Raw genomic sequence first — 26,783 nt, 5'->3', positions numbered from 1 at the left:
GAGGCTCTCCCCGCCCCCCCGGAGCTTTGGACTGAACTCAGGACCTTGAGCTTGCTACCACTGAACTAAATTCCCAGCCCCGCCTTTGGAGTCTTAATCGGCCCCCTCTTCCCTCCAGTAGGGAATAGTTCAGTTCAGAGTAAACAGCTAAGCAACAGGTTTGTTTGCTAAGAAATAGCTTGTATCTTTATTGACACTTTTATTACTATTTATCTAGTTCAGTATCATCTCTTTATTGGTTTCTTCAGGTTAATTGTATAATTAACTCAGGACTTCAAATTCCTTTCCCTAGATCACTTGGTAATGCTATATATACTTATTTGTGACCATACTTTTTGTTTTGGTATTCCATAAACTTTTATGTGTAATGTTTTTGTTTGCATTCATTTTTTTATTTGAAAATTGCCATTATTTTATTCAATGACCAGAATTCTTAGAAAACAAACAAACAAAAGCCAGTGAAGTAGCTCAGTTCTCTTGCTCGTTCTGTAGCTGCTCTTCTGCCTCTGTCTTCCCACTTAGTCATCAGCTGTTGTCTTTCACAATACCTGGATTCCAGCCCTGGATGCTGGGCTGGATTGGGAGGTGTCAGCAGGAGTCAATTTCACTTAAGGGTAATCCAAAGCTTCACATTTGAGGTTCTGAAAGGGATGGCTAGTACTGATTCATGGTCTGGGTTTTTGTAGGTTGTAGGGAAAAGGGCCCATTGTGAAAACTGCAAGTAGCTCGTAACTGTTGTAATGAAAAACAGAGCTGAGGTTAAAAGGAAGGTTGGTGTTTAAATAGCTTAATCAGAAATGCAAAGGATGAAAAACAAAGAGCCTACAATCGAGTTTGAGATAGCTTAGGAGCTGTAAGAGGAAAACAGACAGACAGGCTAGTGTTGGAGGACTGGCAGGCGGCTATCGTTGTGAATCTTGTCCTGACTCCTGAGAATGAATGCCAGGCACAATTGCTGTTTACATGTTCTTACTTCTAATGTAGCCAATTATAACAGACTAAGTAAAATAGTTTCTAAGAAAGCCTCTACCTATTTTAGAAAAGAGACCCAGATCTGATTTATCAATCAGAAGTTAGTAAGAACATCTATAGCTATTTTCTGATGGCTCTGAGTTGCAAAATGAGCTTAGTATAATTAACAGCTACAAGACACCTACAAGACTGGAGGCAGCAACAGTAGCCAGTGATTAGTAGATAGCCAACAGTCACAGTCAACAACTTTCAATGCTGAGGTCAGGGATGGACAAAGAAGGATTGGGGACTTCAACTACCTGTCACTGGTGAACTTCATGTGAACAGATTATGGTCATCTCTTTGGTTGAGACAGGGGATATGCCTAGAGCATGTGAGCCCTCCAGTGGCTCAGCCTGTGATAGCCCAGTTTTTGCCACAGTTCTATAAAAACCACAAGACAAAGAAGTTCAACATTTCCCCTCTTGGCAACTCTTCCAATTTTGGAACGTTCTTTTACTTTCCCTTATTTTCTTAATTGTCTTTTATATCTTTTAATAAAGCTTGCTTTTGCTCTGCTTACTCCTATGAGTGTCCAAGTCCTTAGTGATATTTGGTATGAGAGTGAACTCAGAAGCTACTGTTCCAGGTTGGTCTCTGGTAGGTAGCAGTGAGTGTCTGGCATCCTACCTGTGTCAAACACAACTGTGTGGTGAGAGGGCCTGTCACTATAAGAACCTTGAAATGTTACCATTCTTGTAATGATTCCATGGGTCACTGTCTTTGGAGCTTCAGAATTGATTGTGCCATCTGCCACACTTGCTCTTGCTTCAGGAGATACCTGCTAAGTGCTTTTCCTGGAGTTAACCCCTGTATCTTAGTATTTACTGCCTCAGTCATGGAAGCAATCTGTGTATCTGTTGTTTCCATGACATTCATATTTGACTTCAAGGTTTTGAGAGTATTGCCTCTTCTAGGTTTGAGACTTATCAAAACTATTTTTGGCAGGATCGACTCTCCATTCTTTATTTGTTTAATCCTTTTTTTAAAGGTTTATTTATTTTATTTATATGACTATACTGTAACTGTCTTCAGATACACCAGAAGGCGTCGGATCCCATTACAGATGGTTGTGAGCCATCATGTGGTTTCTAGGAATTGAACTCAGAACCTCTGGAAGAGCAATCAGTGAGCCATCTCTCCAGCCCCTTAATCCTTCTCTTGAATTCAATCATGGACAAAAGAACAATCATTGTCCCTGTCTTTTTCCTGTACATCATAAGCAGTATCCACTTACTCGCTTAAAGACTCCATTGATACCAAGGGCAGTGAGTATAGAATCCTGGCCTTTAAAGTCAGTGTTGTTATTCCCAGCACTCAGAAGACAGGGGTGGATGGACCTCTGAGTCTGAGCCCAGACTGGTCTACATAGTAGTTCCAGGACAGCCAGAGCCTCCCTCGCAGTGATACCTTGTCCTTCAGAAGAGAACACTGAAGCAGTCAAAGCCTTCTGACTCTCTAGGTTGCTGGTCTCATGTAGTTAATTGATTGGTATTTAATGCTCCAAAGGATTCTTTAATGGAGGTATCTATCCCATCACAAATTAAATTGCCTGGAAAGCAGTATAGTGTATAAATTTGTGAAGATGACATTGGCTAATATTGGACTTTTAAACGACCTGTAGAATAACAGTCAGGATGTAGCAGTCATGTCCTATACCTTCTTTTTTTTTTTTTTTTTTCGGAGCTGGGGACTGAACCCAGGGCCTTGCGCTTGCTAGGCAAGCGCTCTACCACTGAGCTAAATCCCCAACCCCTATGTCCTATACCTTCTTGATTGAATTTTTTCATTCTGTATTTTCCTTTATAATTTGGAAACTACTATTCCATTTCTTTATGACCAACCTTGAAAATCTGTCAAGAAATCTTTATTGTATAATATTGAACCAGATTATAGTACCTCTGGTGAGCAGTGATTTTTATCTCTGTTCTAGTCTTCTACATTTAAACTATAATTAAAATTATAATGAAAGTTTCCTAAATTTTAGGCAGTCTTTATAAATATACTTGTATGTTTAGCATCTTTGTTCATACTTCCAACTCCTGAGATCATCCTTCTGACAGTTCTATGAAACGTGTCCTTTTTCATTTCTTGAAGGAAAGGTTTTCTGTTCGCAATACTTTCTTGTTTTATCTCAGCAGATTTTCTATGCCATATGTGTTCCCCAAAGGGACTTGTCGTGGTTACATTATTTATTTTAAAAATAATTATTTTTATTTTATGCATGTGAGGGTTTCCCTGCATGTGTATAGGTACACTGTATGTACCTGGGGCCCACTGGAGGACATAGAGGACATTAGATTTCCTTAGACAGGGGCTACAGATGGTTGTAACCACTGTGTGGGCGCTGGGAATAGAATCTGGATCTGTACCACTAAGTCGTCTTTGCAGCTCCTGTAACTTTTAGTTGTAGATCAACTCAGGGTGTTGAAAGTGTTCAGTCTGCCTTCTAAGCATTCTGGCTGCCATTGAGAGTGCTATGTTATTTTCATTTTTATTGTAATCTCTTACAGTCTCTCTGGGTAATTTTAATGTAAATCTTTTGATAATCTAAAGTTTTATTGCTGTGAATTTCTTTATACTGTTTGTCTTTAAAAACAATGCAGTGTTTCTTGAAATTCCAAATACCTGTCTTCCACTAGTTTTGAAAACTAAAGTCATTTTCTGTCTTGTAATTTTTTCTGGGAATATGCATATGAGCTATCATTTTGTTTTTTAAGTTTTTATGCTCTGATATCTTTTCTCCCTTTCTTCCTCCTCCCATTTCTTGTTTTGTTCTCTGGGGGGTAGTTCATTTTGAAATAGTTTACCATGATACAGCCCAAGCTGTTGGCTGTTCATTTAAAAGTCTTTCTCAGTTAGAATATGTTTGTCAACTCTCTGCCTTCAAGAATGTAGAAAATACTAACTAACTCAATACTTCTGGTGCACTTTGTGCATAGTGAGTTCCTCCACACCAAAGCACGGAAAAGAGAGGGCACATAATGGAATAAGACAGATTTCCTTAGGCATATGATCAAGGTCAGCATGAATAGTCATAATCATGTTTCTAAAGTATGTCCTTGATATATAATATAAGAAAATCTTACAATGATATGTAATAAACATATTTTGTGGTTGTTTTTTCTTCCAATCCTGCAGCCTTAATTTAAAAGTTAGAAAGATCAGCAGGTCTGAGTTAGGGACCTTTCATAAGATATTTAAAAAATAAGAATCAGACCCACCAAAAATAAGAAAAGCAGTGGTTAAGCATGTGCCAAAGCTCTTGATTCACATTCAGAACCATAAAACAAAACCAAATAAAATACAAGGAAAATGTAGCCTACTGGTAGAGTGTTAGCCTCATGTGTAGGCTCTAGATTGAATTCTTAGTACCACAAACAAACAAATACAGTAGAAGTCTCAATAAATGGATACAGCCAGAAAAAAAAACAAAAATACCCAATCAAACAAGGAAACACAGCAAGTAAGCATTATATTATTATTATATTATTTTTTAATTTAAAATTTATTTTATGTATATGGGTGTTTGCGTGCATGTATGTCTGTGTCCCAAATGTTGCTTTGTGCCTTTTGAAACCAGAAGGTGGCATTAGATCTCCTGTAACTGGAGTTACTGCCAGTTGTGAGCTGGCTGGTGGATGCTGGGGATTGAACCTGGGTCCTCTGGAAGGAGACACAAGTATTCTTAACCACTGAGCCATCATCTCCCTAACCCTGTTGTGTTTTTATGTGGCCTGATCTTTTTTACTGGTGCTCCCATGTAATTTTGTCATGGGTTCCCACAGTGAGCTCCCTTTACCTTTGTAGCAGGCCTAGTTTTTGTCCCTTGACCATTTTTTGCCACTACCAGTATGCACATCAGGATAACATGTCTGTTTGTCTATAATATTCTCCACTTCTTTTATTTATTTATGTATGGGTGGGGCACATGCCATGCTGTACATGTGGAAGTTAGAAGACTACTCATGGGATACTAGGATTAAACTAAAGTTGTCAGCTTTGGCCTCAAGTGCCTTGATACACTGAACCATTTGGCCCATCCATTTCTTACTGTGCTATTATCTTTTTTTTTTTAAGGCTGTCATTATATAAGTGTGGTGTAGAACTGATAATGTTCACACTTAAAAACATAACAGAACTGGGAAAACAGATAGTCGTGCAGTTGAATTGTGTGGGAAATGTTTATGTTAAACCAGGGGGAAGGAACTTCATAATGTCTAGTAGACCAGACTGCTAGAAGTTGAAAAAGCCTTTAATTTCCATTGGCTTTTTCTCCTTTGGTTAATAATTAAGTGTTGGGGGGGAGGGGGGAGGGAGGGAGGGAGGGAGGGAGGGAGGGAGGGAGGGAGAGAGAGAGATTGTGTTGTTCTGTCTATGTAGTGTTACTTGCACATTTGTTTTCAGGGCTGACTCTTTGGTTTTCTTACATGAACGTGACAGCTGATTGCTTTCAAGTAGATGCCTTTCATAAGCCTGTCTTCTCATCGGTAGAATAAGAGCATTGACCTGAATGAGGTCTTGATCGTAGGTTAAGCGACTCTTACCTTGGCGTTTGTGTCTGCATATGCCTGAGTGCATCCCAACACACTATATATGCAAATCCAAGCAAGGGAAGAGGGTGGAATGATTTTAGAACTTTGGTCTCTAAATTTAGGGAAAGGATCTAATCGGAGCAGAGAAAATATGAAGTATTATGAGAAAAGCAAGATAAATATTAATATTTGTTAGTATTTCTCAATACGTCCCAGAATATCCCATTTTATCTTAAGTGGGTTAAAGGTTAATTAAGCCTTGATATTGGGTATGTAGAAGAAAGCTGTAGTTATCTTCGCTTTTTTTTTTTAACAGAAATTCTTGGTTAAATGTACAGTTTAAATTTTCCTTAACATGACTATGATTATTGTACTGTGATTGTATAGGAGAATGTTTTTATTCTTAGGAAATACATACTGAAATAATCAAGAATAATTATTTAGACTACATACTCAGGAGATTTCAATAATATATAAATATATAATAAGTATCAACATATTTATGTATACATTCATTTTTATGTCAATGTATGATCCTCAATTCTTAGTGTTATCATTCACGTTGTTGTTCAGATTGACTCAGATATGGTTAATTGGTCACACTCTTATTTAATGTTTCTATACTGCCCTAATTTTAAATGAAAGACAACTGAGAACTCATGATAGTATGAATTTTCATTGATTTAAATGACCCGTTTTAATTATCTTGAAAATTGAAATTTTCTGACACATGCACAAGTTATCTTTTTTTTTAATAGAATCAAGGTGAATTTTGGGACATGGCCACTGCTTCACCAAGATCTGACACTAGTGATAACCACAGTGGAAGGTTACAGTTAAAGGTAACAGGTAAGTGATTTTAATAATAATGTAGCATTGTGATGGTTAGATGAAATTGGATTTTGCATGTATAATTATGCTGAAATGTTTAGTAAGTGATGCTCTTGAGACAGAATGATGTTGAACTGACTAGAGGCAGCACTGGGATTTAGTGACTTGCTTTGTCTATTCTCTTATTTAAAAATTATTTATTTTTATTTATATGAGTACATATAGCTGTCTTCAGACACACACCAGAAGAGTTCATTGGATCCCATTATAGATGGTTTTGTGAGCCACCGTGTGGTTGCTAGGAATTGAACTCAGGATTTTTGGAAGATCAGTCAGTGCTCTTAACCTCTGAGCCATCTCTCTAGCCCTCTGTCTATCTTTTTTTCTTGCCTTGACTTTATCATTATATAGTCTATGTGTTTGAAGTAAAAATCACTTCGTAAAATCCATGATCTTGATTTCACAATCTTGAATAATAAAAAAATACTACTTTGGACTATAAGGAAGGAGACAGGTCCAGAGAAACCAGTACCTTCCTTGTCTTAGTTATGAGGATGCTGGTTGGTGGTGCCCTTTTTTCCATGGTTTTGGCCCTGGAGATTGAAGCCAGGGCCTGTGTATGCTAGCCAAGCATTCCACCACTGAACTGTATCCTTAGTCCAGTTTATTCTAGTAGTCCTTTTTTTAAATTATTAGGTATCATCATGCCAAGCTCCCTCTATTATTGGAGTCTGGCAGTTGTCTATAAACTGAGGCAACCCATGAATAACCCCTTTATTCTGGCATAGTCATGACTCCAAAGCCACAAGCTCATGAATAAATGAATGAATGGTCAGTCTGCCATCTTTGGGTGACGTCACAGTAGCTTTTATTCCATTGCTTTCTAGGAGCAGGAAATGACTTAATGTCTTTCACAAATTGGAAGCTTGACTGGGTTGGGTCTTGCCCTGAGTGCACACCTCCCTCTATCTAGTGCTAAGTAGGAAGCGTAGTCGTAATGATGTTATTCTCTGTGTCTCTTTCAACACAAGCCCTGGCTGCATCCTTGGATCTCCTGTTGTAGTTTTTCTCTCCAAATGGCACATTTTACATTTATTTCTGCCTATTTGCTCTGTTGCTCTGTAGACTTGAGTAAGCATTCTAAATAACAATCACATCCCAGATTCATTATTATGCTGCTTTGAAATGGCCTCTGTTAAGGAAATTTGCCAATTACTATTTAATTTTTGCCTCAGGCAAGTTCTTAGGACAAGGACAAAAAGCAGATAGATTGTTTGCCAGAATTTGACACAAATGGCCATATGCATAATTGGTTAATGTTGTTCCCCTCTGAAACAGCTTTTGAGAAGGCTTTCATTATCTGCACAAAGTTCTGAGCTTTTCTACATTTCTTCAAAAACAACTTGGTGTGGTTCTTCACTGCAATAGTTGACTCTCTGGTACCAACTTCACTTTTCTCTTGCTGTGATAAAATACCCTGGCCAAGAGACCTTACAGAAAACAGTTTATTTGGGTTTATGGTTATTGAGAGGTAAGAATCCATTGCAGTGAGAAAAGCACAGCAGCAAGTGGCTGATGTGACCTCAGGAGAAAGAAGTGAGATCGTATATCTTTAAGTACAAGTACAAAGCAAACTAGTTTCCTTCAGGTTTTTTTAAGTCAAGGTCTTATTTTGTAGCTTATATCATCCTGGAACTAACTGTAGCCAAGATTAGTGTTGACTTTGTGATCCTTCTGCTTCAGTTTCCCAAGTACTGGGACTACAGGCATGTCTGTCATAATCTATTTCCTTTTCCTTTTTGTGAGACAGAGTCTGTAGGGCCCAGGGTTGCTTCATGATTCTCCTTCAGCCCCTTAAGCACTGGAATTACATGTGTGTACCTCTGTGTAACACTGTGCCCATGTATCTTCTTTGTTTTTAATCTGTAGTTGAGTGGAGGGACAGATATATAAGAACAGTGTGCAGTGGGCATAGCTCTAGGTACTGTGCGTTTTTTGGTGTGTCTGAGGCAGTGGTTTGGAGCTCAGGGCCTGAAAAAGCAACCAGCCAGTTAACCAGTAAATAACCTAGAAATAGAAAAATAGTGATCTAAAAGTTAAACAAAAGATAGACCACTCTAATGTGGTAATTCATTATATCACAAGCATGCAGAGATAGTAAGTTTCAGTAATATAGGTTTTAAGATTTCCAATGTGAAAGGATCAGAAGCAAAGTTTGCAAGGTATATAAAGAGTACTTGGCTAAAAAACTAATAGGTATATATGTATAATACATATATATGTATATGTATGTGTACATATACACTTATATAACTTGTCATTTTTGAAGCTATTGTGTTTTATAGTACATGAATTATATTTTAAAATACACTGATTTTTATATTGATGTACACATGCATACATGCACCATGGTATGTGGACAGGTTAGAGAACAGCCTGTGGGAATCACTCTCTATTATTAGGATTTGAGGGATTGAACTCATGTCATTGCACTTGTTAGCAAGTGCCTTTACCCACAGAGCTTCCTCAGGGGCCCTTCATTTCACTTAAGTTGTGAGTGCGTTTAGTGTCTATGATGTACACTATAGGTAATCATCTCAAGTATTTAATCGTACATGGCCTAAACAGGTTTTCTTGTTGATTTCAGGTGTTACCACCTTACTTGTTCTAATCATATTTTTTACATCACTCTCAAACTGTCTAGTTATTTTGACTTTATAGTATATATTAGAGAAACCTTTAATTAGATCATATTTTATGCATATTTTAGTCTATTTTCTTTTATCTCTTATTTGAATTTGAGCCAACCATTTTTCTCTGTGCCCACCCTAAACACGCAAACTTTTGGTGTTTTTGTTGAAAAATTATATATTAATTGAAGATGTTTTTAAGCTTTTATTTTAAAATTCCCAGATCTAAGAATATATCAAATCATTTCTTCCTCATTCAACTTTTATGCTTATTTTCATGTGGACCACATAATTTGTTATTAAATGTTTTTAGGGACGTAACTGTTGATTAAGCACTCTCCCATCCCATGTCTGCAAATTTTCAATATTTACATAGTGTGACTGTGAAGGGTATTTTGAATATAACAACAAATATAAATCAGAAAACGGGATTTATTTTTTATTTCCACTAACTAGAGCTCCTATTGAAATAGTAGATTCAGTTATTTAAAAACCTTATCACTGATGTCATATGTACTATTGAGCTGCTGTGTTGCAAATTTTTATGAGATTAAAAAATATATTTTAAAAAAATCTATTGGTGGGGGGAATCTGTCACTTTATCAGCTTTTAGTGTTATCAAGCACTTTGCCCAGGTATGTGGCAAAAGAAAATTTTTGAGTGGGTCTGCAGTTAACTCACAGGCTCAGTCACCATATTGGATGCAGGGGATTTGCGATGATGATAGTGCTTTTGCGTGCCTTCACTCACCAACCCTAAGAATCCGGTATTATTGTCCCCCTGTTTTTCAGGTAGAAAATGGAGGGGCAGAGCTGTTAATTGACCTCCTGCAGGTCAGGGTTCTAGGGATGCACAGCTAAAACACGAACCCAGACATTTTACACTTGTATGCTTTTAATATGACCCAGTACTGCCTTCTCTTCCCTCTCTTTACCTACAGTGTGTGGATAGATAGGACGTGTGTGTGCGGATCAAAGCAGTAACTTTTATTTGGAATGAAACCTTCCGTGTGAGCAATTTCCCTTGGTGGTGAACTCAGAGCAACTTGGATCATCTTGGATGAGTTCTATTAAGACCTCATAGTAGCACTTGAGGCATCATGTTGAACATTGTTCCACTCTGTTAGCTTTTCAAAAAACATTAGCTTATAATCTTTCCCATTATTCTTTACATATTAATAGAGGGGTAACTATTTCAGATTCTTCACCTCTGTCAAGTCACTTTCACTTCGTATTTCATTGGTTTTTTGGACTAATCTCTCTGGGTAGAATGAAAGCTTAGGTTGTGTTCTTTCTCATCTAGTGACACAGAGTCTTTTCTTTTGTCATCTCAGATCCAGAATGGTTATGGTGACCTGGTTGTAAAAGTGACTGTAACATGCTATTTTTGCTGCTTAGTAGTTAGTAATTTACTCTGAAAATGTACAGTTCTGTGTTTGCTATACCAGTTGCAATCATTAATGGCACATGCTTAGGCTAATTCCTTACTAATCAGATACATTTTTTGTGCGAAACTATTTTTTTCCAGGTAAACATTAAATAATTTATAATAAATTGGCCACAGTTATATAATGAATACCATCTAGATGAAGGCATTCATTTTTCTCACAATCTTTGGTACAGTTTGAACTTATATTTAAATAGCAGGTAAACATAGAAACCATCCAAGTATGATAGTTCACACTGATGGCTCCTGCACAAGGGAAGCAGGGAGACTTGGGAAATTAAATTTGGCATGAACTACAGGAGAACTTTATCTCAAATAGACATCCTTATACATCAATAGATACGCAGATATCAGATCCTGCTGGGTTAGACAGGAGTGTAAAATAGTAGAGCCACTTTGGAAAAATAGCCTGATATTTATTCAACAGGGTCTTACTGGGCTACCTGGCAATTCTAATATATCCAAGGCAAATTAATACATGCTCACAGCAAAACTTGCACACAAGTGTTTATGGGGTCGTGGGAACAACAGCTAGGAAGTAATTTAAATGTCTGTCAACTAACAGATAAATAAAATGTGGTATAACAATAATAGACTAGTATTTGGCAGAAAAGGGAGTAAAGTATCGAGGCATGGTACAACACTGATGAAACCCAAGAACATGTTAAGTGAAAGAAGGTGACCATGAAAGAGCCCACTACACAGACATTTCAGAACAGGCAGTCTGTAGAGACAGAGTGAGGGACATTGGGGAAAACAGAAAATTGCTACTTAATGGTCAGATCCTCTTGGGTAAAGTAACAATAATATCTTAAAATTACTTTGGATATGTTTGTACTAGTCTAGATCTATTAAATGAAGCATCTTATTCTAATGAATGTATTATGTAAATAAGTTGGTTACTGAGAAATTAGATGGCTTTAGATATCAGTAGCTTCTCCTTTTGCCAGTGGAACATCTACTAGAGGTGGAAGAACACTTCTGATTTTATTGGTTTACTAGTAGGTAATGCTCTCTTTTAGCTTTTTGGTTTTGTGTGTGTGTGTGTGTGTGTTTATATATATTTACCAGTAATTATCATTTTCTATTAGTTTCTAGTGCCAAACTAAAAAGAAAAAAGAACTGGTTTGGAACAGCAATATATACTGAAGTCATAGTAGATGGAGAAATTAAGAAAACAGCAAAATCCAGTAGTTCTTCTAATCCAAAATGGGATGAGCAGCTGATTGTGTGAGTATTATGTGTAAGAACAGAAAACTGTCAAATCATATGTCCTATGTTTTGTATTTTGTAAACTTCAAGTGATGAAGTTTTTTCTTTATCTAAGAATGAATTTAACATATGAAGAAATTTTTTATTTCATTTTTCTCAAAGAGCAAACATAGTAATTTGTATTTTTATTTTATAAATTATGTCTGTATAGCCTTGTTTTGTATAGAAAGTCAGCTATTCTTAAATTTGGCAATATGAAGTATAAATATGCATTTAGTAGAAACATTATAATTAATTCAGCCATTCAAAACATCTCTAGAAATAACGTTCCTACGGGAGAGGTTTTTCTGAGGTCTCAGTAAGGCACTCCGTGCTGTGTTGCTCAGTGGTTGCTAACTACCATAATCCTGAAGTAGTTGTCATTGTATTTGAAGGTCACAATCTATTTGAAAATATTTGTTATTTTTGTTTCTGATCCAGTTTACTGTTTTATACAGTAGTGAACTCAATTCATGGTTTTAGAGAACATAGTAGTTAATGTAAGTAACTTAGAAGAGTTAGCACACAGTGATGACATGCTTATTCTTGTTATAATGTTATTCACGCAGAAATGTGGCCCCACAGACCACCTTGGAGTTCCGAGTTTGGAGTCATCACACTTTAAAGGCAGACGCTCTATTAGGAAAAGCAACAGTGGACTTGAAACAAGTGCTGTTAACACACAACAGAAAATGTAAGTGGCTTTCTAATCTTTGTTTCCTTATACATCATTTATGAGACTTTAAACACATCCTTCTAAAGTCCAGAAGTAAAGTGTAGTGTTGTGCTTAAAATGATCTTATAATTGCCAACGGTTGCTTTAGAATTCTGTCATAATAAACTGTTGGCAATATTTTCCTGTCCTTTCTCTGTGCTGTAGATCATCTAGAGTACTCCAATAATAGTTACCACCACTCATTTATTATTTACTTGTGTACTTAGACCTGATTTAAGTATGGTGGTATATGTGTATAATTATGGGAGTCAGTAGGCTGAGGCAGAAGAATTGTGAAGTCCACGTTGGCCTAGAGTGAATAAATAAATAGCATCTCTCTCCTTCCCCCTCAAACAAGACAGCCCCTTCCCTCGAGTGCTGGGGCCCAAACCCAGTTCACTGCCTGACTTTCCTCTTCACTGTTTCTCTGCCCCTTGAGCATATTATTTTCCTTAACAGTGATATCTTTATTTAGATTAAATATTCTAGTGTTAAATTTTTCGGTGATAATCAGTTCACTGTTAAAAATATGAAGAAATGAAAAATCACAGAGGAGTATAGAAATTATAATTCCATCCAAAGATAACCACTCAGTAATTTGTTCTCCTTTCTTGTTCTTAAGCATACTTTGCCCTGAACTTATCCAATGCTCTTAAAAAAAAACCCAGAAAAAAAAACAAACAACACTATACTATAAGTACCAGTTTTCCGTGATTGAAAATTTTCTAGCATTGGAGTTTCTAAAGTAGTTCAGACTACAGTAATGTTATGCCTCTTGTTAGTATATAAAAAACTTTGCATGTACATATATATATATATATATATATATATATATATATATATATATATATATATGAGATTCACTGAAGATTTAAAAACCAGAATTCAAATTCATGATATTTTTTATTGGATATTTTTTAATTTACATTTCAAATGTTATCCCCTTTCCAGTTTCCCATCCATAAACCCCCTATCCTTTCCCCCTCCCCCTTCTTCTATGAAGGTGCTCCCCCACCCATCCACCCACCCCTTTCCGCCTCCCTGCCCTGCCAGTCCCCTACACTGGGGGTCTAGCCTTGGTAGGACCAAGGGCTTCTCCTCCCATGATATTTTTTTAATGGAACAATTCACAAGTTTGAAGGAATCTGATCTTTGATCTGATCCCCAGATGATTTTATCTCTTCAGAGGTGGGAATGTTAAAGTAGAAATAATTGAGGAAATTTTCTGGTTAGTAGAATCTCTGACCTGGATGTATCAGTTGGGTTTGCCAATCTCCTTGCCAAGTGACCACCCCTCAGGAAGAAGGGGATCACCTCTAGGAAGTTGGGCTTGCCATACTGAACCTCTTTAATAGGATACAGTACTTTTTCCCTCCCAGAAGTCGTGCTTCCAAACAGCCCCTCCAAGCTAACATCGCCATGAGGTTCGTTGAGTCTGCCTTCAGTTACAGCTTTTTCTTTTTGTTCTTTTTCTTTATGTTGGATGCTGATCAGAACCTAAGGATCCCTTCTGATACCTTGGGCTTTCTTGTCCGGTCTCTAAAACTCCTTCCCACCAAGTCTTGCCTGATGCCCTGAGGCAGAGACCTCCATGCTGGTAATGCAAACACCAGGAGGACCTTTCCCTTCTTGCTTCCATGCTTCATCTATGGGGAGCTGTTGAGATTACAACATGCTTGCCCTGGGCTGTTGTTCTATTAAACTCTTAATAATACTGTCCCCTAGCTTCAAAAGAAAAGGAAAAAAATAAGAAGTTCCTTTTGAAACTCCACATATAATTGAAAGTTTTTGATACATTTTTTTCAATATCGTCTACTTGAATTTATTCTTACTTTCTTTAAAAGAAAGAAAGGAAGGAAGGAAGAAAAAAGAAAGAAAGAAAGAGAAAGAGAGAGAGAAGGAAGAAGAGAAGAAGAGGAGGAGGAGGAGGAGGAAGAGGTGGAGGAGGAGGAGGTGGAGGAGGTGGAGGTGGTTCAGGATGGCCAGGGAAGTAACTCATAAACACTGTGAACTGGAACCAAGACTCTAAAACTTGGGTACTCATAGTATCCTCAGCCTCAGATCTCTAACAGACTCCCACCCTCCCTGGTTTTCTTTTTAACAAGACACCCAGATCAGCAGCAGAGGTACCTTGGGTTGGCACTCAGGTTGTGAACACTGGGATGGAAGGAGAAAGTTCAAAAAACGGGAGCTAAGAAGAAGGGGAAGGGATGAAGGAGAGAGATCCTAGGAGGTGGAAGTGAGCCAGTATGGGGGGTGCCCCTCCTGACTGCTGTGGCCCTTGACCCCCAGAGCACTCCATGGTTTGTTCTGCAGTCCATTCCCTTACTCCTGAAGCCTCACAGACTCAACTCCAAGTCTTCCAGCTCCTCCTCCAGCATCCTCCACTGTGCCAGCTTCTCCAGCTGCTCTCTGCTGGGCTGGCTGACCTCCCCGGCCTGGATGCGCTGCTGCAGCTCCTCCACCTGTCAGCTTCTTCCTTAGGTTCTTGATCTTCTTGGCTTTCTTTGTGATGGCAGCAGGGTCAGATGCATCGGAGGCAGCTAGAGGGGTGGCCTGGGGGCCATGGAGAGCACTGGGCATCTGGGCTGAGTCTCCCAGAGACACCTTATCAAGAGTCCTGCTCAAGGCCTCTGTCTTTCTCCTGCTGCCGCCTCCTCTTCTCCTTCCCCTTCAGGTTGCCTTTGACTGTCTTGGAGAGGCCTGCTTCACCACTGTCAGGTCTGGATGGGGTGACCTGTGTGGTAGCCTCAGGGCTCAGCCCTGGGGGAAGTTGTGGTTTACTCCTGAAAAACTTCACATACTTGTTTTCATAGACTGGGACCTCCCCTTGGGGCACGTATCCTTTGACCCTGTGCTGCTTCCACCATGTCCTGTCAGGTCTCTGTGTTGAGGCAATGTACTTGCCTATCCCCATGGCCTCAGAGGTGTTGGTGGTTTCCGTGACTGAGTTGGTGGGCAGCCCTGGGGATTCAGCGGTAAGGTACCTTCTTGGCCTGCTGCTCAGTAGTGGAACCTCCAGGGCTTGATACATTTTTTGAACACTAGTTTTTTTTTTTTTAAATTGGATATCTTATTTACTTACACTTCCCGATTTCCTGCTGGAGTCCCCTTATTCTATACGGGGGCATTGAGTCTCACAGTGCCAAGGGCCTCTTCTCTCATTGATGCCCTACTAAGCCATCCTCTGCTACATATGTGGCTGAGGCATGGGTCCATCCCTGTCTAATCTTTGATTGGTGGTTTAGTCTTTGAGAGCTCTGGGGGTCTGGTTGGTTGATATTGTTGATCTAACTATGGGGTTGAAAACTCCATCAGCTTCTTCAGTCCTTTCTCTAACTCCTCCATTGGGGCCCTGTTTTCAGTCTAATGGTTTGGTTCTCAGGCTCTGGCATAGCCTCTCAGGAAACAGCTATATCAGGCTTCTTGGCATCAGCAATAGTGTCTGGGTTTGGTGATAGTATATGGGATGGATGCCCTGGAGGGGCCATATCTGGATGACCTTTCCCGCAATCTCTGCTCCACACTTTGTCTCTATATTTTCTCCTGTGAATATTTTGTTGAACACTAGTTTTAAGGAAGAAAATGTGTTACCTGTGGCTTATGCTAATTTAATTATCTGCTATTGCATGACTTATTTGGCCTCGCCATTTGTCCTGGTACAGAAATTAGTAGCCTTTCAGGTGTGTAGTATCTTACCTGGATGTCCTTATCTATGTCCCTATTGCAGCACATTCAGATGGTTTCTGACTCTGTCCTGAAGTTAGTCTGTACTCAGCCTCCCTCCCCATATAAATATTCAGTCACCTAACCTCCATGTAATGGTATCTATCTTATGCAGTCATCTTTTAAGAAACTTGTAATATCAATGTAATTTGAGGTAAAAAACCTTGCAAATTGCATAAACTTAGGTATCCAGTTGATCTACTTGAACAGAATGTGTTTAGATATTTTCATATGTTTTAAACATTTCTACTGTAAGCAGAGGCCTTTAGAAAATACAACAGTAGTATCCTACATACCTTACTCTAGGCAGTCATTAAATGTTTGTTCTATCTATTTTGTTTGGAGTCAGGGTCTTACTCTATAGCCAGACTGTCCTTCAGATCCTGATCCTCCTATCTCAGCCCCTTGAGAGTTAGACTTAGTCTACCTTACCCAGATCTTCAACAAGTGGAGGCTTTCTTCTCACTTCTCTTTAGGCTAGAATCTGATCAAGGTGTTGATACAGTTGTTTTCTTCTGAGACTTCTTACCTCGACTTGTAGATAGGCATCCTTTCCCTGTCTCTTCAGATGGCTTCCCTTTGCATGTGTCTATGTCAGTAAATTTTACCAATTAAGACAGCACTTGGGAGGCATAAGTAGGTGAATCACTATGACTTTGAGGCCAACTGTGGACAGAGTGAGTTCCAGGACAACCAGGTCTACATCTGTATGATCCCTATCTCCCAAAACAACAACAAAAAATAAAAGTGAATTGTTTCCATATTGAATAATAAAGTAATCACTGATGAGTTTTAGAGAGTATTATTTTTCTAGATTATTAACTGACAAATTATGTTTACAGAGTAAAAAGTCATTTTGTGGTTTACATATAAAATGGAATAATTAAAACAAACTAATTAATCTGTTCATGTACCCTGTTTTGTGATATGTTTAAACTTTCAGTAATTTCAAACTTTACATAATTCCTAGTTTGCTATACCGTAATGTATTTCAAGCATGAAAATTTCATATTTGTTTTGTATATTTGACGTGTTAGGCTCTTCACTGTTTTCTTCACAAATTTCTCACACACCTGAGTAAATTTAATGTAGACTCTGTGGCATGGAAGTTGAATCCAAGGGACTCTGCATTTAAATCAGAATAGATTTAGTAGGGGATTTGGCCTGCTATAAGAGAAACAGTAAATTGTTGACACAGTCTGTAGTATTTATGGAGCACCAACTGTGTCTGATGTGGTGTAGGACTCTCCATTGGGTTTGAGTTCCTTATGTTTCCTTTTTGTTATTCTTATTGGTCTACTTTGTTACGAAAGTCGAGGAAACTGAGACTTAATGAAGTTTGAATAGCTTAATTTGTAGCCTAGTAAGTGGCAGAGATGGACTTGGTAACTAAGATGTTCGACTCAGGATGACATTGCATCATCCTCAGGATCTTTGGGCTTCTGCTCAAGAACAAGTTTAAAGGGCTGGTGTGCTTATTTAGCTAGTATTAGCTTGTCCTCTGAAGGCTGTACTGTGCCCAGAAGCCATGAAAGATGCTGTCAGTGGCGTGCAACTTGGGAAGGAGAGTCACTCAGCAAACCGGGACTGGAGTTATGCCTGTTGTGTTCTATACAGGGTCTACAGATATTAATGCAGGAGATGACTGCCAAATGCTGCTCTCCAGGTCTGAAGTACAGCTGGTCTTTAACTGAGGTATCTCTAAAACATGGTTTTGTATGTGACAAATGTTTTTAAATTAGAATTTTCTTTTTTCCAGTAGAAAAAGTGAAAGAACAACTAAAACTTTCCTTGGAAAACAAGAATGGAATAGTACAAACTGGGGAACTGACAGTTGTCCTTGATGGATTAGTGATTGAGCCAGAAGCTGTGACAAACCGCAGCTCCTCGCCACCCAGTAAGCTGTGCTGATGTGTTTTTAATTTAAGTAAAGAAATTTGGCAAGAAGTATGTAGAAACTGAGTTGATTTCTTTCCCGATGTTTAGTAGAAATTCAGCAGAATGGGGATGCTGTCCATGAGAATGGAGACCCTTTGACAAGGACAACTCCCAGGTACAGTGCTTTATTATTTTTGTAACACGTTACAGTAGTTCCCAAGCTTGAAGTTTGTGTTTTAATTTACTTTTTTTTTTTTTGTTATCTCCAAATTTATTACCCTTCTGCTTCAGTTTCTTGGTTGGCAGGATTGCATTACTGGGTGGCAGTGGGTGGATGTGTACAGTGACTTGGAGTTTACAGTGCAGTTAAGGATGACCTCTTAGCTCTGGTCCTCCTGCTCCCAGGATGCCAGTGCTGAGTTACAGGCACACACCACACCCAACTTACGAATTTCAATTCTTAATCTCAATTTAGTATTTGTCATAAAATGTAAAAGTCTAGTGTGGGCTACATTGAAAACCCTAGATCAAAAAATAACAGAAATATATTGATAACAATTTAAAAGCTTATATATAAAGATGTTACTTGCTGAGTACCTGGGAAAGAAGCTTTAACATAACAGCTTTTTTATATTAACACATAAGAAAATTACTGCTTTGGCCATTTTCTGTAACCAGAAATGCTTGTCTTATATAGCATAGTGTTTCAAGTATTCCCTTATGCTGTGGAATGTGGCAGTGCTTCTTACTCAAAGTGCCTTTCACAGCCAGCATTGCCAGTGTGCTGGTTACTAAGTCTGTGGTGTGGGAAGAGCCCTTCTTCATTCGTTATCCTTCTGTAGGTCGCAAGCTAAATGCCCTACGATTATGGCCACAGAATTCATCCTGCCATTTCAAAAGCTCCCTGACATTCATATTTTGTGATGATTCAAAAAGGCTCTCTTAGACTTGAGGCCCCAGGGAACAGGGAAGGTCTGGTGGGGTGGGGGCCCTCTCGGAGGCAGGGGGAGGAGGAATGGGATGAGAAACTGGGGGGAAGGAGGGTCAACGACACGAATGTAAATAAATAAAATTTTAAAAAAAGAGGCTCTCTTTTGAAACATGTAAATGAAGTAAGAATATATAATTCAAATATGGTGGATTTAAAAGTCAAAAATATAAAAATATTCTTATAAAATTGACTTGGTACATCTGAAAAAGATATGCCAATATAAGACAAAGTGTAACTTTTGAATTCTGCAGAGTTACTAATAATATATTCTTATTTTCTGTTGGGTGCTTCTCATCAAAGCACTTGAAGAAGCTAGATACACTGTGGCCTACTCACAGTCTGAGATACTTGAGAGACTGAAACAGGAGGATAGCAAGCTTGGTGCAGTCTGGTTACTTCGGTGGGACCATCTCTCAAAACAAAAGCTGAAGATAATTCCTTGGTAGAGCATTTGCTTACCATGTGCAGAGAAATGGGTCTGAGTCTCAGTGCTGCCTTTTGGTTGGAGGCCTCGCTATTAGTAGTTGACACATCAACCCACCCAGTACTTTTTTTTTTCTTTTTTTTTCAGAGCTGGGACTGAACCCAGGGCCTTGTGTTTGCTAGTCAAGCGGTCTACCACTGAGCCAAATCCCCAACCTCCAGTACTGTTTTTAAAAAGCTTTTGAAACTATGCTTTTCAAGTTGCTTATTTGCTTTAAGTAAACAGTGTCGAGATTATAATTTACACTGAGAAAAATTAATGACCAAAACAGTCGAGCAGTTTGTAGATTAAAGTGCATTACTGTATAACATGTTTACATTCTTTAAAATACAATTTTAGATTTTGAAGGAGTTTAAATGACTTAATACTTAGTCCTGTGTTGAGCGTAGTTGCTCATATCTGTAATGCTAACACTTGAGAAGCAGAGGCAGGAGCACTGGTTTGACGTTGAGGCTACCCAGAGGTACATAGTCAAGTTCTCAGCTAGCCTGGCCCATCTAGGAAGACAAACAAAACTACCAAATCTATGATTATTTTCCTTTATGATAGCTCATCTTGTTTTTTTAAAATGAGTTGTATCATGTCAGGGAACTTTCAAGCAACTTCTCACACTTAGACTTCTACATCACAGACTCTGGATCAGAGCCCGAGGAGTGACGCATGCTTCAGAATTTCTAGAAAGTTTTCGTTCAGACCTTACTTCACTATTAAAAATATTTCCACATTCAGAATTAGTTTGTGGACATTTCATATAATTTCAAGAACCTCTGAAGCTACTCTCAGAACATTTAAAGTAGCCCAGTATTCTAATCTAAAATACACAATTGGAACCGTACTTGAAGGCCCATATGCACTCAGTGTCCTCGTTTTGTCTGCCAGTGCACTGAAGTAGTGTAGTTTAACGTAGCAGCAGCAGGTGTATCTCTGATCTCTGCTTTAGCACTCCACATGAATATTAGGAAGTCAGTAGGTTTTTAATGTAAAGTCTGCTGATAATTGTTTTATTATACTTTACTCATTGAAGTAAGACTTTTTTTCTTTTTAAAGGTTGGCTGTTGAAGGTACTATTGGAATTGATAATCATGTATCAACAAGTACTGTTGTTCCGAGCTCATGCTGTTCACATATAGTTAATGGAGAAAACACACCTTCATCCCCGCCTCAGGTTGCTACCAGACCCCAAAATACTCCAGCTCCAAAACCACTCACGTCTGAGCCCACCAGTGACACAGGTAACCTTGACTGTCATACTGTTTGAATAAAAATTAAAGAGGTATATGTATTTATGCCTCCAAGAAGTTACTCAGCCTTATACTCCATTTTAGTATGAAAAGCAAACTAATATACCTCATTTCAAAGCTTCTCAAATCACTAAAGGTGTGTGTGTGTGTGTGTGTGTGTTTCAAATTCATTTGTTAGCAATATTAAAGAACTGGCGGGAGGCTATTTTCACTTCCCATCGTGATTGGCTTCTAATCTGTTTGGTATTGGAATGGTATATAATACATATGCCATATAACTGTTCTAAATTCCAAACCATGAATTCTGGAATACATTGTCTCCATGGGTTTCAAATAATGGATGTGGGCCAATACTAAGGAGTCCAGAGAAATGATAAATTCTCACCAGAGGTAGTATTGTACATGAAGGTTTTTTCCTCCCTCTTGATTAGGAAGATTCATTTGAGAAGTTTAGTTGCCATAAATATTTATTATATATTACATTAAGAAGATGAGACAGTGATGAATAGACTTAAAAGAGTCAACATGTTAATGTGACAAAAATATCAAAGTTAGCGTCTCTCTATATAAAAGGGGACTGATATTCTTAATTAATTGCCGTTTAACATTTGTAAAAATTAAATGAGATAATAAATGAAAAATGTCTATCATAGTTCTTGGAAAGTGGTATTTGAGAATACTATACTTTTCCTCCACTTTAATCCTCTCTAACCTAGTATGAAGTGACTTTTTCTAATATATAATTATTACTTATTTATAAAAGATAAGGGTGATATGGATCAGACAAATGGATTCTGTAGCTATATTATACATTTTTCACTTACTGGGAATTATAAACACTGGGAAAACTTCAGAGAAATGTACAGGAAGTCCTGTGTACTGGCCTTTATCAGGAAACTGGCACTGATACGAACTCAGACTTGCCACTGTAAGCAGTTCGGCCTACTTGCTTTGTGTTTAAATGCCTAATTTCTTCAGAAGTGTGGTCCATCTAACTCTCATTATACTCACATACAGAGCTGAGTCTTTCCTACAGGATGGCCTAACAGTCTCTCCCTGTATAGTCATAGCCACCCTAAAATGGCTCACCTGTAAGGAAATTGTAGAGGAAAACACACACTTTTATGTGGCAGTTTCTAAAAGTAGTAAAATGATATCATGATCTATTTATGTTCAAATAGCAAAATATTCAAGACTGTATAACTTATTAAAAAAAAGATATTTTAACTGCAGCACTCAGGAGCCAGAGGCAGGCTGCCACTGTACGTTCAAGGCCTGCCTTACCTATATAGTAAATTCCAGGCCAGCATGGTTACATAGTAGATACCCTGTCAAAGGGCTTTGGGAAGGAAGGAAGTAAAGAATGATTGGAGAGATTTAGTTTACAACTTCAGTTCAGCACTTTGTAGTCTGTGAGTTCAAGGTCATTCAGTTCCTTTGGACCTCTGGTGAGGACCTCATGTTGGATGTTATCATGGCTGGAATATATATGAAAGACAAAGATCATGTGTGAGACAGGAAGTCAGAGAACTACTGGGAGTAAGATTGAATGTTTTGTAATAGCTCACTCTCTTAGGAACTGACATGGTGCCCTGTGAGAACCACCTCAGTCCTTCCAGAGGCAGCGGTTCTAATGGCCTAGTTACTTCTCTTAAAAAGAAATAAATTTATATATGTGTACTCAAACCATAATAGTCATAACAACTAGTTAGTTTATATACCTTTTTTCTACTTTATTTGAAAGAATTGTAACCCCAATATCTTAGTGGATAAAAGTGATTATATATATATGTTTATCAAGCCAAATCAAACTGGAGGCAGATATCACGTATCTGGATACCTCGCTACTTGGATGATGACAACATATGCTCAATCTAGAACTTGAGGGTCTGAACAACTTAGATACTATAAGGTTCTCATATACCTGCTCCTCCTACTGTATTTAGAGCTTTCCAGTGACATCTTATATATTTGTTACAGCCCACAAACCCATTATGAATAAATTGTTATGACCAAAATGTTCACACACACACATACACACACACACACATATATAACAAACTAATTATATATATATATATATATATATATCAAACTAATTTAATAATGAAGAAGAGTGACAATGAGTTATAAACATAAATAACTAGAAACTATGGAACAGTATCACTTTGAAAGTAGTATCCGTTAGAATCCCAGGACCGAAATGTCTAATTAATTACATTTCATTTCTGTGGTATATTAGTTATGTACGTTCTGAGAAATGCATATTGTCATTTCAGTTCTGTACTTGAGTCTCTTGAATTGCAAGAAGTTAGGAATAAAGATTCAATCCACGTCTTGTTCAGGCTTTCAGTGTGGTCATAAGCTTTGGACTCATTTGGGTTGAGGAGAGAGATCAGTAGAATATATGATAGTTTGATAGAAAGCAGCCCAGTCATTTTCTACCTTAGCTGTGCGATGCATTTCCACCAACAAGGAATGAGAATTGTTGTTCTTAACATTCTAACAATTCTTAACAAACATTTCTATTTAACAGTTACATTTTCCAACCTTCTCACCCAAAGATATTTTTTATCTATACCTAAGTCATTTTATTTCTATAAAAACCTTAGTATAGCCATGATGGTACATGCCTATAATCCCAAACACTTGGTGGAATTACAATTTCTAGGCCTGTCTAGAGTAAAATCAAGCAAATGAACGACAAAAACAAAAACACAAACTCTTAGTATTATATTTTCTTATAGAATTTCAGTATGATCTTGGCTGAACTTAAGGCTCTCATTCTGTCAGTCTATTACACTTACATTAATTTATTAGTTCTCATCTCTAGTTATATGTGAGTTTTTTCCAGCCTTAATTGTCAAGTATAATCAGCAATATTAAGTTGTATTAGTGATTATGATTATCTTTGTTTGTTAGTATTTTATTGAATACTTCATAGCTAATATCAAAAATAACCATGTTTTTAACCTTTGCGCAATTACCGTGATACAGTTCCTAACAGAATTTGCTAATATTGAGTTAGCTTTGATTATGCATCATGATGGGCTATGTATGGTTTGGGGATAATGTTTTGTGTGGGTTGGAAAGATCCTTTTTCCAATGGAATATAACAGTTCAAATAATGCAAGAATTATCTATAAAGCTTAAAAGAGAGTTTTTCCATACCCTGTGTGTGCACTCCTTGTGTTTGGGGAAAATATTTCTTCCATTGCCTTTCCATTTCAAGTCTTATTGTTTATTTAAAGTTTCATTCATTTGCTTAATATATTCTGACTGTGATTAAGTTCTGTCTATTTCTGATTCTACTCATAAATTTGTTATTCTTTACAAACCTTGCTGTGGTTTTTCATACTTTCCTAATCATAAGTCATTGGGTAATATGTTTAAAATTTAGATTTCCAGACAGTTCCTTATAACTTTGTTCAAAAAAGAAAAATAGTTGATTCACTCCAAGCTTCTTACTTTTAGGTTGCTCATCGTCAGGTAGCAGTGCGCTAGTTTCAAACTGAAGCCACTCCTCTTGTTCTCAGCCACCACACTATCCTGTAGGAGAGGGTGCCAGATTCAAAACCCCACTGAGCAGAGATTCCTAATAGAGAAATTTGCTCTGTGCACTCCTGGGACTTGGTTGATGCTAGACACTGCAGCATATTTGTGTTTTACGAGCCATTTGTGAATCCACTTGGAGGATGTGGAGAGATGTATAGATCCCATACAGTATGCACTGGTGATTGACAATCCTGTAAACCCCACTCGTGCCCTAGCTCCCCTGCATAACCTTGATGACTGCTCATTCTCTCAAAGCTTGTTACCCAAGTTACCAGTCTTAGAAAATAAGGTTTCCCTTGCCACAACGAATCCACCACATGGATAGAGGCCATGGATTGTTTCAGGGATACTCCACGGTACTAGAACATCTTAGGGAGACATTCATGGAAGCAGTACACACATGTTCTTCCAAGCTTCTAGGAAAGTGTTTTGTTTCATCAGGTAGCAGGCTCAAATACCTGTAGTACCACAAATATATTGCAGGTCTCATAGCTATTGAGACTGTCAGGAAATGTCAGGAGTAGGGTATTTACTATGTCAATGTAGAAGGAAGCTGGGCTTGGTTGTGTGCCTCCAATCTCAGCAACTCAACAGCCCAATACAAGAAGATGCCAAATTTAAGAAAAAAAAAAAAGGTTTAGCTGGGACTGTTGGATGTTTTTACTTTAGTCCCCTTTGGTACTTTCATAAGAAGTAATGCAATCATGTATGACTGGACAACATAATGAAAGAGGTTTTTGTTTGTTATGCTTTGAGACTGGCTACCAGTTACATACGAGAGGAGATTTAAAGTTGGTAATTGGGAGGAAAACATTTGTTTTCCTAATGTTGGTGTCTCTTTCCTGAAATTAATGTTATTAGTATATATACTTACATCTTTATCATTTACCAACTCACTTACAATTCCTAAAATTTTTATTATATATTTATGTTATTCCTAAAAATTGATCCAAAATTATCTCTTGTTGTTTTATGTTCTTGAATATCTGGTACATTATTCAGTTTGAATGTTTGAATAGGTGTTGAAGAAGTATAGTAAATTGATTAGATAATTGAGTCACAGGTCATTTTGATATTTTTCCCTTGTAGTTAATGGAGAATCATCATCTGTCCTAGCTGATAGTACTTCAGCCATGGGTACTTCACTACCATCTGAAGACTCCACCTCGACTTCCAATTGCACTAGCACCACCGTCCAAGAGCCTCCTGTACAAGAACCCCCAGCATCCTCAGAACACAGTGAATGTATTCCCTCTGCCAGTGCAGAAGTGGGACCAGAAGCTCGGAGCCTCATAGACCCTGACTCTGATTCTAGAAATAATTCTGGTTTTGACAAAGTAAGGCAGCCAGAAGGGTGTGTGGAACCTCTCCGGCCACAGTCGGGAAATACCAACACAGAATCTTTGCCATCAGGGTATGTCCAGAAAATGGTTTTAATGTTTGACTTCCATTTAATTAGAAATTTTCTTATGAATTATGACTATTAGATATCTATATGAAATGTTTCTTTTTTTTTTTTAAATTAAGGTAGGGACTGGAGAGGTGGTTTAGCAGTTAAAAGTACACGTTTTTTGCAGAAGGCTCAAATTTCATTCCCGTGTACATGACACAAGGTTAGAAATTCACCTCTAGGATACCATGCCTCTGATCTCTGTCAGCATCTTCACTCATGTGCATACATATCCACACACCCATGCACTAACACACACATACACTTAATTAAAAATAATAAAAAGTCATAAAATTTAACCCTAAGTGGTATCCTTCATATAATTTATTTGCTCCAGTGAAACTACTTCTTAGAGTTAAGAGCAATCAATTATCTGGTTGAAATGTGTATTGTATGAACTGACCAACCAGATGTGAATCTGCAAGACCTTTTGATTTCATTTTCATTTTCTACAATAGTGACCATGACACACTTCTCCTTACCCTGGTTCTCTAGCTCTCATTGTGATCTGCATCCATGATGTTCGCTAGCCATCCATTCCCGGTGCCAGTGAATGCAGGGGACAGTCTCCAAAGGACTCTCTTACAAGCCTGGATTGTTTTAATCTTGGTTTCCCTAATCTTTAAGTTTTTTTGTATGGATATTTTAATTCCCAATGCTTTTCTTTAAAGAATGATTCTTCATCTTTATTTAAATATCTCTTGCTCCTTATATATTATACTTTTTTTTACTGATATTACTATCATTATTAACTATTGATTCATTTTGTCTACCTTTAAGACACTAGCTTAGACTTGATACCATGTATGTACAATGTAGTTTGAAAGTGCTATGACAAAAATATGACACTTTTCTTAGTGTCGCTATTCTGTTGTGAACAAACACCATGACCAAGGCAACTTATAAAAGAAAGATTCAATTGGGGGCTTCCTTACAGTTTGCGCGGGTTGATCTATGGCCATCACATTGGGGAGCATGG

General features: G+C 37.8%; 1 protein-coding gene and 1 pseudogene across 4 annotated transcripts in view; one reads left to right on the top strand and one right to left on the bottom strand.

Moving 5' to 3' along the window:
• Window positions 1-26,783, top strand: part of Wwp1 (WW domain containing E3 ubiquitin protein ligase 1) — a 93,464-nt gene that overhangs the window by 25,742 nt on the left and 40,939 nt on the right. For 2 of the 4 annotated variants that reach the window (XM_006237930.5, NM_001024757.1), the window contains 7 exons: window positions 6,305-6,395; window positions 11,605-11,743; window positions 12,334-12,458; window positions 17,965-18,102; window positions 18,192-18,258; window positions 20,606-20,790; window positions 25,444-25,768. In XM_006237930.5, coding sequence (XP_006237992.1) covers window positions 6,305-6,395; window positions 11,605-11,743; window positions 12,334-12,458; window positions 17,965-18,102; window positions 18,192-18,258; window positions 20,606-20,790; window positions 25,444-25,768 — 1,070 coding nt within the window. Of the gene's footprint in view, window positions 1-18; window positions 159-6,304; window positions 6,396-11,604; window positions 11,744-12,333; window positions 12,459-17,964; window positions 18,103-18,191; window positions 18,259-20,605; window positions 20,791-21,099; window positions 21,190-25,443; window positions 25,769-26,783 lie in introns of those variants that run through there. The other 2 variants (XM_006237931.5, XM_008763591.4) reach the window with 2 other exon arrangements.
• Window positions 14,769-17,965, bottom strand: Pym1-ps15 (PYM homolog 1, exon junction complex associated factor, pseudogene 15; annotated as a pseudogene).

This window comes from Rattus norvegicus, chromosome 5 (genome assembly GCF_036323735.1).
Source record: "Rattus norvegicus strain BN/NHsdMcwi chromosome 5, GRCr8, whole genome shotgun sequence".
Lineage (NCBI taxonomy): Eukaryota > Metazoa > Chordata > Mammalia > Rodentia > Muridae > Rattus > Rattus norvegicus.
This window is presented reverse-complemented; position numbering and strand designations above follow the sequence as displayed.